This window comes from Piliocolobus tephrosceles, chromosome 6 (genome assembly GCF_002776525.5).
Source record: "Piliocolobus tephrosceles isolate RC106 chromosome 6, ASM277652v3, whole genome shotgun sequence".
NCBI classification, from domain to species: Eukaryota; Metazoa; Chordata; class Mammalia; order Primates; family Cercopithecidae; genus Piliocolobus; species Piliocolobus tephrosceles.
In genome coordinates, this window is record NC_045439.1 from 155,623,239 (window position 1) to 155,638,614 (window position 15,376).

The window sequence follows — 15,376 nt, forward strand, 5'->3', positions numbered from 1 at the left end:
CCATTCTCCTGCCTCAGCCTCCTGAGTAGCTGGGACTACAGGTGCCCGCCACCAGGCCCGGCTAAGTTTTTGTATTTTTAGTAGAGACGGGGTTTCACCGTGTTAGCCAGGGTGGTCTCAGTCTCCCGACCTCGTGATCCGCCCGCCTCGGCCTCCCAAAGTGCTGGGATTACAGGCCTGAGCCACCACGCCCTGCCTGTCCTGTGTTTTTTATAGAATTGATGCAGATGTGAGATCAGTTTTCCCCACTGGCCTACAGACCCTCATGTCCCCCCAGATATGTCCCACACTGATGGCGGAAGCAATACACATTTCCTGAATGGAATGGAGTTAATAGAATCACCACAAACTGGCGTTCCACTAAAAATCATCTGCTAAAGCTTGGGGAAGCCATTGCAGAAACCAAGGACAGACTTTCTGGGTGTGGCCCTCGTCACACGGACCAGTGTTTCTCAGGACTACACAAGGGAGGATTCTGTGACTTCCCAGCAAGCCAGGGTTTCAGCCTGTTCACTGCCCCACTCAGAAAGCTCCAAGCATCCCGGCAACAACCCAGTGAGCCGCGTATTACCCTCCGCTTTCGTCTCTCTCCTCCCTTCATCTTCTCATAAAGGAGTTTCTTGTTCTAGAATGGGGAGAAAAGAAAACAAAAATGCAGAAGTATGGATCAAATTTGGTGAATGTCTATTTTAAAAGCAATACTTGGTGTGTCCCCTCGATATTTGCATACACATATTTTGGAAACAAAACTAGATGAAAGGAATGTCGTGTCAGAAAGACAGACCACAAGAGAAAAGCTGGTGGTGGTTCAGCTTTTAATAAAGTCCTCTGCAATGCCCTGAGGCACACCAGTGTCATCAACAATCACATAAACAGGGAAATATGACATTTTAAAACATGAGGGGTGCTGGAAACCCATCTCCTCACTTTGAACAGTCTTTATTTAAAACAAATAATTTTATCTCATGTATTTTTCTATCTAACTCCCTTTTTACAAACTGTACACATGAACTGCTCTCCAGAGTAGTGTCTGACTATTACCAGCAATCCCTCGTGTAAATAAATGAGACATTCTGACTTCTGCAACCATTTCGTCTGTGGCGTAAGTCAGTGCCCCCAGTCAAGACAACTGGAAAACCATTTGGTCTGTAACATTTTTAATAGAGTGAACCTTTTTAAAACTGCCAAAAAACTTCTTGGCAGAAAGGAAAGTTATTTGGGTTGGGGGGCAGGGCTCTGTTACCACAGTTTGTATAAGTGTTTCCACATATTGCTGTATTTCAAACACATAGTGGGCTTAAATGAGCTCTAGAATATCAGACACATGCTCAACAGATTTCCCTTCTATTGAGATTATAAAAGACAGAACACTTAACCTGAAGGCAGAAGGGGAGAAGGGGATTTGGGGCGGGGGGCTTTACTTGTGTTGTTTTATTTATTTGATTTTTTTATCTGGAGGAAAATAATGTATAAAAGAAGTGATTCATTTTGTTCTAAATAAAATACCCCGACATTAAGAAAAAAAAAAAAAAAAAGACGACGACGACAGAGTTCTGGTAAGAAACAAGTTTATACAATATGTATCCTCTGAACTGTCCACTTATAAAGATTTATTTTTAGTGGTAGATTTGGAATTGAAAATGACCAATGCCAAGAATGAGCTTCATCGTTTTTCATGTTCATTAAAATCTACCCCACCTGCAACTTACAATGCATATCTCTTGCCCAACCTCAACTATGCAGGGAGGCGGTGCCAGAGTGAAGGAGCTGCTACTGCCAAAAATGCCAGTGCTGCTGAGGCCTCTATCTCCTGCTTACTTGGGGAATGAATCAATTTAATATCAGAAGGGAGAAAAGGCAGACTTGCAGATCATTTTCTTGAGCAATGAGGATATTGTTGTGAGGCTCATTCTCTACAGTCTGTGGTTGCCCTTCTGTGAATGTAAAAACTCCTGAGGCCCAGAATGTCCGAAGAGCTGGTGTTAGAGCTGGGAAGGGCGGGAAGGGGTGAGGACAATGGCTTGTTCGTGTGAACCATTGTTTTCAGCTGCCTGAGCTGGATGGCGTGTGGAAGAACCTGAGAGCTACTATCGTGGGGTGGGACTGTCAGCCAGCCCTGGCAGAGCTCCACTGTGCCATCAGCCAGGTAAAGGCAGCATCATTTAATTATTTAGGAGACCCTGGGGCAGGTCATACCCATAAGAGTCTTCATTCAAAAAGAAATGCAAAAGGCCTGGCTACTCTTCCTCTCAAAGATGGTCCCCGTGTCTTCTTAAGAGCTAGGGTTAGGATTAGCAGGATAATGCTTCCCTACCCCTGCATGAAAGTGTCTGGGACATTCTTAATTAGCCTCGTTATTGTATGGACTTGAAGGCATTGCAGGTATGGTGTGGGTGAGAGAAGCATACAAATGGAAAGAAAAGAAATCAGCTATCTCTCCTCACACCCATTCCTTGTTGATTCCTTGGGGAGAGGTGAGCCTGTTTTCCATGTGAGCAGCAGGTACAAGTTCATTAAAAGGGCTTTCCATGGTGCCATCAAGATTTTGGACAACTGTCCAGATCCTGGTTTCAAATTACTCTCCTAATTAGAACCAGGGGGCTTCCTGGAGAAACGTCTAATTCCAGGGCTAGAAAGGAAAGTACAAGGATGGGTGAAGATGGAATATCTAATTAGGTCAGAAAGTAAAGAAGTGCTCCAAAAAATGATGGGGTCTTGTCAAAAGGAAAGAAAAGCCAGCCTGAGGAGACTCCCACTGGCCAAATTTCAGACAGTTAGAACACCAAAATACATAATATGCATTATGGAATCCATGAATCCATACTTATACTATATAAATAAACATATTTATAAATAAATAAATAGAGAAGCAGGGGAAACTCTTGCTTAGAATAGAATGTCAACTAGTAAATGCAGAAAGAATAGTGGAGTAAGAAAATCATCATTTTGCAGCTATCATCGTTATCATTGAATCTGGTAAGCATCATCAATGGATGTTGTTTGTTGGTTAAAAGTCGAACGGGGAGCGGAATATTTACACAGCCCCAAAACGTCTTCTCACAGATCAACTATTAATTTCTAAGGGAATTTTACACCAGAGAAACCTGGAGGGCAGGACTTTAACAAATTGAACAAAGTTAACACTGCCAGCCAAGAGACAGACTGACATCATGTGCTTCCTGATGTAAAGTACTAAGTAGCACATAAAATACGAAGCAGGTCTAATCACGTGGAAAAACCTGAGTCAAATCCACACTGAAGAGCATTCAACTCATCAAACATGTTAAGGTCAGGAACGACAAAGCAAGTCAGGGAGGGGCCTGGTCCCTCATATCTCTATGGCTCAAGCACTGGCTGTGATCAGCTGCTGATGAAAAGGTGTGAAAACATTTGGAAAGGAGAAAGATTTGCTTTTTGAGACAACTTTTTCGTAAGTAAATAACACTCAGCAGTTAATGTGTAAAGGGGGAGGGGGTAGCCGGCATGCACAGTAGCCACCCTTTGGTGTGGTCACCACTGGTGTAGTCACACCCATTGTCTGGAAGGCAGCCAGCCCTCGATAGGACTCCATAGGACTACCACACAGGACACATTAGGAGCAATGAGCCATGAAAAGGTAGGGAATGTATCCAGCTTGTAAAGTACCCTGGAGTCAGATGATGGGGTTCAAATCCCAGCTCTGCATGCTGAGCAGTCTCCTCAGCTCTCCAAGCCTGCATTTTCTCATCTGGAAAGTGAGAATGACAAGGATGACCAGATGGAATAAGATGAGTGATTACTTAGAAAGGTGTCTGGCATATAGTATGTGCTCAATAAACATTACCATTTACTATGTATTATAGTATTATGTGTTATGTAATACAGTTACTATTATTAGTCATCTTTGCATTCCCATTACCTAACACAGGGCCAGCAAGGCATATGACGTGCCGTTAATAAATGTGTCTTGATGCACTAACAAAGAGAGAGAAATGCAGGAAACAAGGTAGACACTGAAATGTGTAATATGTGAATCATCGCTAAAGACGCAGCTCAGCTCCAGCTAGTGTCAAAAACAAGGAAGCATTATTAGCAGATAAGGAAGCAGGGTCTTTGTGCTGTTCTATCATGAAAGATGGTGACTCTGTCAACTTAAAGGATGGTTGGGCTGAAGACAAGCTTGAGACTGTCATTCCATATAAGCACTGAGGAAGGTTTGTGGTTCCCAGTTTAGAAAGGCAAGACATACTCAATTCACACTTCCGTGTGAAAACCAAGGAAATAATGTTTTACTGGTAGGTGGTAATGAGAAAATAAACAAGGAAACCTAAGTTTAAGTAAACACATAATTGCAGATGATAAAAGGTATCTAAATATTGTTCCTGGTCATTGATCTCTAATACTTTCCTTTTACATTTGGTCCTAGATTCTAGTCTTTAGCTCTAATGTGGACAAAGAAGAGGAAAGACTGAGAGAAACTCAAGTCAGTGTTTCGAGAAGGAAGCACAGAGAATGAAGGGCAGTGGTTGGCCTCATGCTGGGGCACTGGAAGTGAGTGGAATTTGGTGAGAGAAATCGGTGAAGATTTTCAAGAAGAGATGAGGAAAGCTGAAAAGAGATGTTTTCATCCCTCCCACCTCATCATGCCACCAACTGGGCTCCTTGCCTTCACTCACACCTTGACTCAGTCTCCCTCCTTTCTTTGTCTCATTTCTAGCCTACCAGTGAAGCTGAAACTTCCGTGCTGCCCTCCTTAGTACCTTTGACTTTCTTCATGGCTACTATCCCAATCAGTCACACCAGTCCTCAGTTCGGATCTTCCTCTACCCTTGTCTTCCATCTTCCCTAATAATTGCCCCTGGCCCTCAGAATACAGACAAAATATGAAGCTGAGTGGTGCTAAGTTGGGTTCATTTCACTTTCATGCAATTCATCTCAACCACAGGACTATAAGCTCTCTGAAGACCAGTACCATCTCCTGATGACTCCTGTATACTAAGCATCTAGCACAGTGCCTGGAGAACAGCGGGCTCAGTATGTTCTCTTTGTGCCTTATTGAAGCTGGCTTTTTCTTCTGTTTGGTAATGCTTTTTGGTAATGATTTGGTAATGCTTTTTGGTAATGCTATTGTGGATCCCTTCCCAGTACTCCTCAGTCATCTACTGTTTCCCTCACTCTCCCTTCTCTTTTTTACATCCTTCCTCCCTCTATTCCTCTCTTCTTTCTTTCTAAAATGCACTCAAAGAAAAAGTTCATATTGTCCATTTCACACAAACCTGACATATCTCTTCTTTCCTCTTCATGCTATATTTATTCCATATACCAATTCTAGATAGTTTTTCCCCCTTTAAAATGTCTTGGATTCTCACCCTTCTTCACTGTGTTCACAGTCATCATAACTGAAATGACTCCCATATTTTCTTTCTGTCTAGGATCAATCCCTTCTCCTTTTACTTCATCCTTTAATATGCCACCAAAATAACTTCTTTTATAGAAGGCTTTTATTATTTCAGTCTCCTATTCAAGAACCTAAAGTTGTTTTTCTATTTCATTCAACATGTTTAAGCTCTACTAGTAGGCTGGAAAGTGGCTCTGCAAACCAGTTCTTCCAAACAGAACTGTTTATGAAAAAGAAGGAAATGGAATAATGCAAATTGGAAGAAGCAAAATTAACTCAGGAACGTTGTTGTTTTGTTGTTTTAAGACAGGAAATGTTGCATGTTGAAGACAGAGGGAACTGACAATGCATGTTAAAGCAAGATGCTAAAAAAAATAAATGTGGTCATTAATGAAGACTTCTCTAAAACAATGTAGAAGGAAGGGAGGGAGTTTAGTTTTGAAATTTCAGTATTCCCAGTGAAGTAGTAAGCAAGGCCATCTGCCAATAATGAGCTGAGAACAGATGAGAACTTTAGAAGGGCTGAGGGAGTTGGGATACTTGTTCATTCACTCACTCATTCATTCCACAGACGTATTGGCCACCTACTGTTACATGTGAATGAACACTCCTAGGTATTTCCCCACTTTTCTCCCATGGCTTCAGCATCTGCTTACATAAGTCCAACCACAGAAACACAGACATATCCCCACTCAGTTCTGATCTTGTTTGGCTCATTGTTCTAGTCTGCGGGGATCTTCTTGAATCCCAACTCTGTCATCTGATGGTATCTCTTCCAACTTCATGTCATCCTCTGGGAATCTGACAAGTACATGTTCTATATTTTTATTACAAACATTGATAAAAATGTGAAGTTGGGTAGTGCTAAGACACACAGAATACCATGTGAAATCTCCCTCCCTATGTACACGGACTCTTTAACAAGCCCCATTTTGGTGATATTCTGTTGCCTAGGCTGTATCTCTCCACCTCTTTCAATAGGGGAACATAAAACAATCTTGTCAAATGCTTTGCAAAAGTCCAAATGTACCATGCCCACTTCACTTCCCTCATCAAGCTGGCAAATAAATGAATAATGCTGGCAAATGGAAGAATATAATTGGATTGGCAAGATTTGCTTTTAGCACACCAATGCCAAATGGTCATGATTTCTCTTTCCAAGTGCTTATAAACAACTCCCTTAACTGACAGCTATACGCACTTACCTAGGACCAACAGCAATCTCACTGCTACACATCTTGGAATTTTTTTTTTTCTCTTTCTATAAAGCAGAATTATATATGTCTGTTTCTAAGCTCTGGCATCTTGATTCCCTTGATTCCGCAGAGATCATCTCCCTTAGTTTAGAGATCAAATTTGCAAATTTTCTGTGTCACTTTAAAAAAAATCATATCCTTTGATAAAACCCTATAGAGATGTAGAGATGTATGAAACACTGGTGATATTTAGGATGTATATGACACAGGCTATGAAGTAGACCAGAGTAGAAGCCTCTGGAGACTACAGTCAATGTTAGGTTGTGTCTCTTCAGATGGATTTGGTATACTGCTGCCTGGACACATAAGTGTGGTTTTGAATAGTAATGACTTGAAGGTCTGTCAACCAGAGATTTCTGAAAAATTCGCTTCTAAATAATTTTTCTTCTCTCCTGCCCATATTGCTTATCCCTGCCATCAGCACCTTCAGAGTACTGAAGTGCAAAATCTACTAGCAATTGAGATAGGACTTACCCACTTGCCCAAGCCTGGATAGTCATGTTCCGGATCAAATAGATGCTGATGCAACTGGAACTCTCGACTGAACTCTGCGGTGTCCGGGGTGTTTTCTAGACATCCGTCATCTACTGCAAACAGCCAAAGGTTTTTGAGGAACAGCCAAGACATTTATCATTACTCTAAGAGTTAATTTACCAAAACAACTAGCATCCACAGGTCAGAATCTGTTCACAACAGTAGTAACTTAGAACACCAGAAGCCACCTTCCCTCTAGGATCCAGTTAGATAGGACTGCTCATCTCAAACTCCCACTCCTGTGCAGAGACTCACTGGCTGTTCACCAAACCGACTTCCCTTTCCTCCTCGGCACCCAGCTAGACTAATTTCCCAGCCTTGCTTTGCAATCACGTGGAGTCATTTGCTTGAGTTGAGGCCAGTAGAATGTGGGCACAAGTGATGTATTCCATTCCCAGGTCTGGAAGTGAAATACATCACCGAAAAGCATAAAAACCTCTCATACCATGCTCCACTTCTCCTCATCCCCCATCCCCATCTCCTGGTCAGCCTGTTACATGTTGCCAGGGCAACTGTGGGTGTCAAGTGTAAACATGGCGGTCTGGGGTGCTGAACCATCCACCGCACCACAGCCTCACCCACCTCTGGCAGGACTTCACACGGGTGAAAAATAAACTTCTATTGCATTGAGTCATAACATTTTTTTTATCTGTTACAACAGCAAGTGTTCCCTTAAGTAACATACTTCTATTGCACATGACCCACTCTGTTTTGTCTTGAGCAAGTGGTTTAGAAACTACTTTGGCTTCCTGGAGAAAGTACATTACACAGCAACAACAACCTCCACACAGCACTTCATCACTTGCTGTTGTGTTTTACTGTGATAACTTAAGCTTTGCAGTCAGACAAGAACAGAGCTCACGGATCAAATCCCAGCTCCTAAGATATAGATAGGCTTAGTTCCTTTGGAAAGCTAACTTGGTCTCTCCAAGTTTATTCATGTATTTGTGAGATGCAAATAATCAAATACTTACCTACAGGATTGCTGTGAGGAATAGAGATGATTACATTTAGAGCACCCGGCACATAACAGGTTTGCGATATGCTGTAGCTCCCTTCCCATCATCTCCCTTTAACTGACAGTTTATACTACGACTGCCCTTTGAAATCAAGCAAGTTTTCCATTCAAACCAAAGCAAGAAGGCTATGTCTCTCAGATGCTGCTTTTTTTTTTGGGGGGGGGGGGGGTTAGTATTTTAATACAGTTCAAATCAGTGTGTCTGTCTCATTTCAGTTCCTTCACTGCCAAACCAGGGGCCAGGGACTGCTTCAGTGTCTCCGCCTTCTCTTTGTCAGTGATGACCAGGGTGTAAAGGCATCTGCTGCATTGAACTTCAAACTTCACCTTGTCCTTATTTTTCTTGATCTTGACAGATTCGGCATCCTTTCGTCGGGCTGTGAGCAGAAAGTCCTTGATTTCCTCAATTTTCTGAGGCATGGCGATGAGGCGCGCTGGGAGCTGGTGCGGACCGGGACCTGAGGTCCCCAGATTTCACCTGGCCGTAGATTGCCCCAGATTACCCTCCAGATGCTGCTTTTATGTAAATTCTATCATTATTAGGCATGATGCTCTAAAAATGACTCATTTTCCCCATGTCTAATATATTTTAGACAACAGCAATAAAAAGGGGGACAGAGGCGGGATTGTGAATTTTGTGCAGGGTTAGGAGGAGGAAGGAGGGTCTCATTTTAAAGACATAATGAGAAATCAAAGGCAGTGCTGAAAGGGGGCTATTTACAATTAGCCAGGATGTCTAGCTCTTGACACTGCTCTTAAGCTGCTCTCAGCAGCTTTCAGCACACAGTCTCTCAGCTCTCAGCAGCATGCAGCTAGTGTGGAAGTCATCAGCATTCTGAACAAACCCCTATCGTGGCTCTCCACTTTTCCGTGAGCTATTGACCTAACTTATACAATATATAGCAATTAACCTGTAGGAAAATATACCAATTCAAGAGAGTTCAGGCAATCTGCATACGGCACCTTCATAACCTTTCATAATTGTTTCTGGTGTGCCTCTGAGTGGGCCCCGACTGAGATGCAGATAAAGCCTGCTCTGGGAACCGAAGGTGTCTCCGGGCCTGAAAATGTGCCTTAAATTCACTTCCTATCTCTGAAGCTGAGATGGACTCTTTGAGCTCTGCTGCTCTATCCGGGGTGAGTGGGCCACGATTCAGAGGGGAGCATGGCACAAAAGGAGAAGTCAAGGTTTTATTCTTGGATTGCTCAACTGTGTTCTGCTGTGTCATGACTCAACCATTTCCTCACAAATAATGGCTAAATTTAGCAAGCGATTTCATTCTTGAAATGCACATTGTGCAGAACAAAGAGTGAGGGAATATGTTAGTTTCATAGAAGGATAGCAAAGGAAATGGCAGACAACCTGTGACAAGAAAGTGTCTGGATTTGGATTTTGTCCAATTCTACTGGGCCAGCTTGCTGTCCTCCCAGAGCTCCTAAGTGCACAGACTAGAGCTTGATGCCATAGGTCTGTACGGTTTTGTGTTTTTATTGTTTTTGTTTTCAGACAAGCTAGAACTACACTGTATGCTCTTTGAAGGCACTGTCTATGTCTTCCCTCCATAGGTGAAGAGATTAAGGCTCAAGAAAGTGAAAGTGGCATATACTACAGTCAACACTAGAGCTCAGATCTCTTGGTTCAAACTCTGGACCTCTTTCCATTCTCCTATAATATTCTCCAACTTCAGTGTGCACTAGAACCATGAGGAGGACTGGTACATACAACAAATTCCTGGGTCCCACCTCCACAATTTTCTGATTCAATAGGTTGAATCAGAGTAGGGCCTGAGAAGTTGCATTTTTAGCAAGTTTCCAGGTGCTGCTGCTGCTGCTGGTGGTGCTGGGATTTAAGAACCACTGCACTATACCACATCCAATGGATTTCACAATGGAGACTGTCGCTTTCTAAACTCTGATCTAGTCTTTCTTCCTATCCATCCAAAAGCCTACAAGCAAGTCAAAGGTGGCTGAAATGATTTAGAGCCAAGCAGTGATTCAGGTTTTCGTGCCTTCCTGGCCCAGCAGCCACACATTGGCTTGGTCACATCCAACTACTTTGGTTGTTCTGCCTCAAGATGCAAGCTTTGTGCCCCGTGGAAAACAGAGGCCTCACCCGAAACGAAAGGAGGAGCATCTTTTTTTAAGACAGTCTCTTTTAAGAGAGAGCCTGCATTGTGTTTAAGAAAAGGCGAGGTCAGACCAGTTATGGGCCTCATAAGAAAACAAAGTCTGGGTGTGGTAGCTCACACCCATAATCCCAGGACGTCGGTGGGCCAAGGTGGGAGGATCATCTGAGCTCTGGAGTTTGAGCTTAGCCTGGGCAACATGAGACCCCACCTCTACAAAAAATTTAAAAATTAGCTGGCCATAGTGGTGCACACCTGTTGTCCCAGCTACTCGGGAGGCTGAGGCAGAGAATTACTATAATTGTGCCACTGCATCCCCACCTGGGCAACAAAGTAAGACCCTATCTCCAAAAAAAAAAAAAAAAAAAGAAGAAGAAGAAGAAAAAGAAAAAGAGTTGAGTAGTTAATGTTATCACAATTTTCAGAACAAGGCAGTATGTTCTGGTGGTTGAGTACACAGTCCTTATCAGGTAGACTTGGGTTTGAGTCTTGGTTCAGCTACTTGTTACCTGGATAACCTTAGGCAAGTTACTCTCTAAGCTTCTGTTTTCCTAATATAAAGTAGAAATAATATTAGATTGGTGCAAAAGTAATTGCAGTTTTTCCCATTGAAAGCAATGGCAGAAACTGCAATTATTTTTGCACCAACCTGATAAATCCCAACTATTATTATTATTAGGCTTGCAGGAAAAGAATACTCTGGTGCCAGAAGCTAACACAAGCCCAAGGTAAGAGGTGCATTATTTACTAGCGGCAGAAAAGCTAATTATAATCAGGATGACATTTAAAGAATCCTTACTCTGTGCTAGGTGCTGTGCTAAAATGCTTTACATGGATAATTTTATTTAATTGCCACAGTGACCTCCATTTTGCAAATAAGGAAATTGAGGTAGAAAGTGATTAATTAACTTAAGGTCACACAGGTTGACCTGGAGTTTGAACTTAGGTAGTCAGAGTCTAGAGCCACTACTGTTAACCACCAAGGTCAGCTGCTCAAAGCACGATGTAAGCGAAGCCCACTCACGATTCTCTTTGGCATTAGCGGGTAGGAAAGTGGGTAGGATGCGTGAACAACATGGAGAATTTCAACCTTCTTCCTTAACCAACTTCTTCCTGAACCTCTTCTGTCTCATGCCACCTCCTGGCCCCCAAATAAACAGGATTTTAGGACAGATGCTAACTCAGTGTTGACACACGACACTGTTAGAATGTTGACTGTCATGAGGAGTGAGGAAAACAAACAGGCATGGATAATCCACAAAATAACTAGTTCCAAAGACACTAAAAATCAGCAGAAGTTGTATCATGGAAAAGGAAAAAAAAATGTTCCCCCTTTTCATTAAAAGAGTAGCAAGTGCAGAAAAGTGCATCAATTCCCAAAGAAGGAGAGACACAGAAAGAAAGTAAAGCCTTAGCAGGGGAAGATCCTATGTGGGTATGTCTGAACACAGAGCTCACACAAAACTTCTAGAATAAATTTCCCCTTCCCATCTACTTACAAATATGCATGGGCTCATCAAAATGGAAATAACAATTTCTGGGAATATTTGTAGCTGATGTTAGAATTTCTCGTTTCCTTCCAAAGCCCCAACTTTCCATGGAAACCCAAGGGCATGTCCGTTACCTGTTTTACCAACAGGACAGGGATTTGGAGGGTCTGGGTACCCCTGATCCTCACTGAAGTCCTTGGGAATGTTGTCTCCAGTCAACTCTGCCACGATGTTGGGGATGTTGCCAAAAGGACCCAAATGCTGAAGTCCCTCATGAGCTCCACCTGCAAGGGAATCAGAAGTAGTTCATTGCAGTGCAATTAAATTAATTTCAACTAATATTTCTTCAGGCATATCAAACAGGAGAAGCCCTGTGCCTTCTGCTGTGGGGAGAGAAAAATAAATGAAATGGTTCTTGCCCTCTAGGGGTTTAGAAATTTAGTTGCAGAAACAGACGCATACTGTGCACATATGATTTCCATACAAGGCAAATGGTATACTGTCCTGTAAAATAAATGTGAATACATCATCACGAGAGCATGGGAGAGGGGCCAGGCGTGGTGGCTCACGCCTGGAACTGCAGCACTTTGGGAAGCCGAGGCAGGCGAATCACCTGAGGTCAGGAGTGCACGACCAGCCTGGCCAACATAATGAAAGCCCGTCTCTACTAAAAAAAAAAAAAATTGGCCGGGCGCGGTGGCTCAAGCCTGTAATCCCAGCACTTTGGGAGGCCGAGACGGGCGGATCACAAGGTCAGGAGATCGAGACCATCCTGGCTAACACGGTGAAACCCCGTCTCTACTAAAAAAAAAACTACAAAAAACTAGCCGGGTGAGGTGGCGGGCGCCTGTAGTCCCAGCTACTCAGGAGGCTGAGGCAGGAGAATGGCGTGAACCCAGGAGGTGGAGCTTGCAGTGAGCTGAGATCAGGCCACAGCACTCCAGCCTGGGTGACAGAGCGAGACTCCGTCTCAAAAAAAAAAAAAAAAGTTACAAAACTAGCAGGGCATGGTGGCAGGTGCCTGTAATCCCAGCTAAACAAGGGGCTGAGGCAGGAGAATCACTTGAACCCGAGAAGTGGAGTTTGCAGTGAGCCAAGATCATGCCACTGCACTCCAGCCTGAGCGACAGAGCAAAACTCTGTTTCAAAAAAAAAAAAAACAGAGAGAGCATGGGAAAGGGAGAGTTCCATTTGGCTGATGGGATGGGAGGGCTTCTTGGAAAAGCTGGAAATTGAGTGGCACCAACACAGGTAGGGCTCTGGAAGCTGGACATGGAGCTTGGGCAGGACTTGGGGCAAGAAAGGAAGGCAATTGCCATCCAGATATACAGGCTGAAAGCACATTATGAAAAAAGATAAAGTCACTGTTATCCTGCTATTTTAGCTATTCAGCCACTTAAAATTTGGTGTACTTACTCCAATTGTTGCTATGTATCTTTTTATACAAAAGATATATTCATTTTTATTTAATATTAAAGCACAAGCATCTTTCCATTTGGCTGCATGGTCTCTATTCCTGTAATTATAAATGGCTATGTAGTTTTTAGTCCAATGGCTGTACTACAGCATATTAACCACTCCCCTATTGTGAGACAATTAGTGTTTCCCAATTCATTTTAGACATTTAATGTTTTCCATATTTTGGATTAATTTTCCTCAGGATAGATTCCCAGAAGTCAAATTACTGGGTCAAAGGCTATAAAACATTTTAACGACTTTTGATATTGTATTGCCAAACTATTTTCCAAAAAGGAGGTACCAATTTATAAGCCATCACCAGCAAAATATGAAATACAACTTTTGCAACATTCTCACCGGCATTGGGTTTTATGAAAATCAATTTTTATATTTTCTTTGCTAATTCAAATTTTTTTAAAATTACCGTTTTATTTTGAATGTCTTTGATTATCAGCTTGTCAAATATCTTCCCATATGTTTACTAATTTTAATTTCTTTTATGTGAGCTGTTTGTTTATGCTCTTGGAATTTCAATGTTTTTCTTATCAATTTGTATGAACATTTTACATAATAAGATACAAGGCCTCTGGCTGTCGCCTTTTCTGCAAATATTTTCCCATGTTGTCTGACTTTGAATTCTGGTTACTATTATAGTATTTTGCTAACATACGTTTTTAATATTTATGTAGTCAGATTTCTCATTTTTATTCTCCTTTTTGATTTCTTCTTATCCTTCTAAATGCATAAAATCATTGCCCCTTCAGAAGTACTACTGACATTTGGATAATTCTTCCAATTTTTCCATTTGTGAGTTAACTCTTTAATCCATGTTATTTATTTTAGTGTATGTAACATAGTTAACCAATTATCCCACCAGCATTTGCTAAATAATTCTGTCCTTTCCTACTTGTTTCACGTCTTTAACAAATACTTAAGTGTCTCATACATAATAAAACCTACTCTGAGAACCAAAACACAGCAGTGAATTGAGAACAACTTATACTCCATAACTTGTTTTACCAAGTTACCAAGTTAACATATGAATGCATGTGAATTTCTGGACTTTCTTTTCTTGTAGCCTTAACAATCTATAAGGCTGATGAAGCTTCCTTGTCCAGCACCACAGCAGATCATTTCTTAGCAGGATTTCATACTTACCGACTCCACGGGGACACAGGAGCCTCACACTCACAGTTCCCTTAATGCACAATCATGGTGTCCGCAGACCTATACAGGAGAGGCTGGTTTACAATCCAAAGGTGCCTTGGTGGGCATGAAATTTGAGCAAAATCAGGCAAAAATAACACCATGCTTCCATCTTCTCCCGAAGCAGGATCCTGCCACAGGCTGGATTAGTTAAGTCCGGTTGAATGAGGCTCCCTTGTCCCTGGATGAACACGAGCACTTGCCTTTGTTGTTCTGGCTGAACTAGCTCTTCCTTGGATTCACACTATTTTCCCCCCCTTGGAAATGTTAATATATTCGGTAGAATCAGGACTAGATCTCAGTGCCCTGGATATCATATTGTCTCCTTGAAGTGACATTGCATCACTCTGTCTTTGTGTGCTGCGTTGATTAAAGTTTAACCTTAAAAGGACAATCTTACCTCTGCTGATTCCTCTAGCCCCCAAAGTCAGGCAAAATCAAATGGTTGTTTGTTGTTTTGTTTACATTTATATTATATTTCATTGCCTGGTGATGAGAATGATGAGAAGTATCTAGCCCAGATCTAGGTCACTGTTTTGTAATGAGAGAAACTGTAAAATTTCTGCACTTTTTTAAAAAAAAAAGGTGGTCGGGTACGGTGGCTCACGCCTGTAATCCCAGCACTTTGGGAGGTCGAGGCGGGCAGATAACAAGGTCAGGAGTTTGAGACCAGCCTGGCCAATATGGTGAAACTCCGTCTCTAGTAAAAAAAAAAAAAAAAAAAAATACAAAAATTAGCCGGGAGTGGTGGCAGACGCCCATAGTCCCAGCTACTTGGGAGGCTGAGGCAGGAGAATCACTTGAACCTGGGAAGCAGAGGTTGTAGTGAGCTGAGATCGGGCCACTGCACTCCAGCCTTGGAGACAGCGCAAGACTCTGTCTCAAAAAAAAAAAAAAAAAAAAAAAAAAAA

General features: G+C 42.2%; 1 protein-coding gene and 1 pseudogene across 7 annotated transcripts in view; both read right to left on the reverse strand.

The window, feature by feature from the left end:
• The window catches only part of LOC111554592 (neuroendocrine protein 7B2), a 56,666-nt gene that overhangs the window by 5,608 nt on the left and 35,682 nt on the right, over positions 1-15,376 (reverse strand). For 3 of the 6 annotated variants that reach the window (XM_026456335.1, XM_026456337.1, XM_026456336.1), the window contains 3 exons: positions 11,936-12,085; positions 7,108-7,220; positions 572-625 (listed from right to left, as the gene is read on the reverse strand). In XM_026456335.1, the coding sequence (XP_026312120.1) occupies positions 572-625; positions 7,108-7,220; positions 11,936-12,085 (317 nt within the window). Of the gene's footprint in view, positions 1-571; positions 626-3,645; positions 3,728-7,107; positions 7,221-11,935; positions 12,086-15,376 lie in introns of all 6 variants that reach the window. The other 3 variants (XR_003309790.1, XR_003309791.1, XM_026456338.1) reach the window with 3 other exon arrangements.
• LOC111554593 lies at positions 8,356-9,962 on the reverse strand (annotated as a pseudogene). Its single transcript, XR_002735285.1, has one exon. The product of XR_002735285.1 is annotated as a 60S ribosomal protein L38 pseudogene (transcript).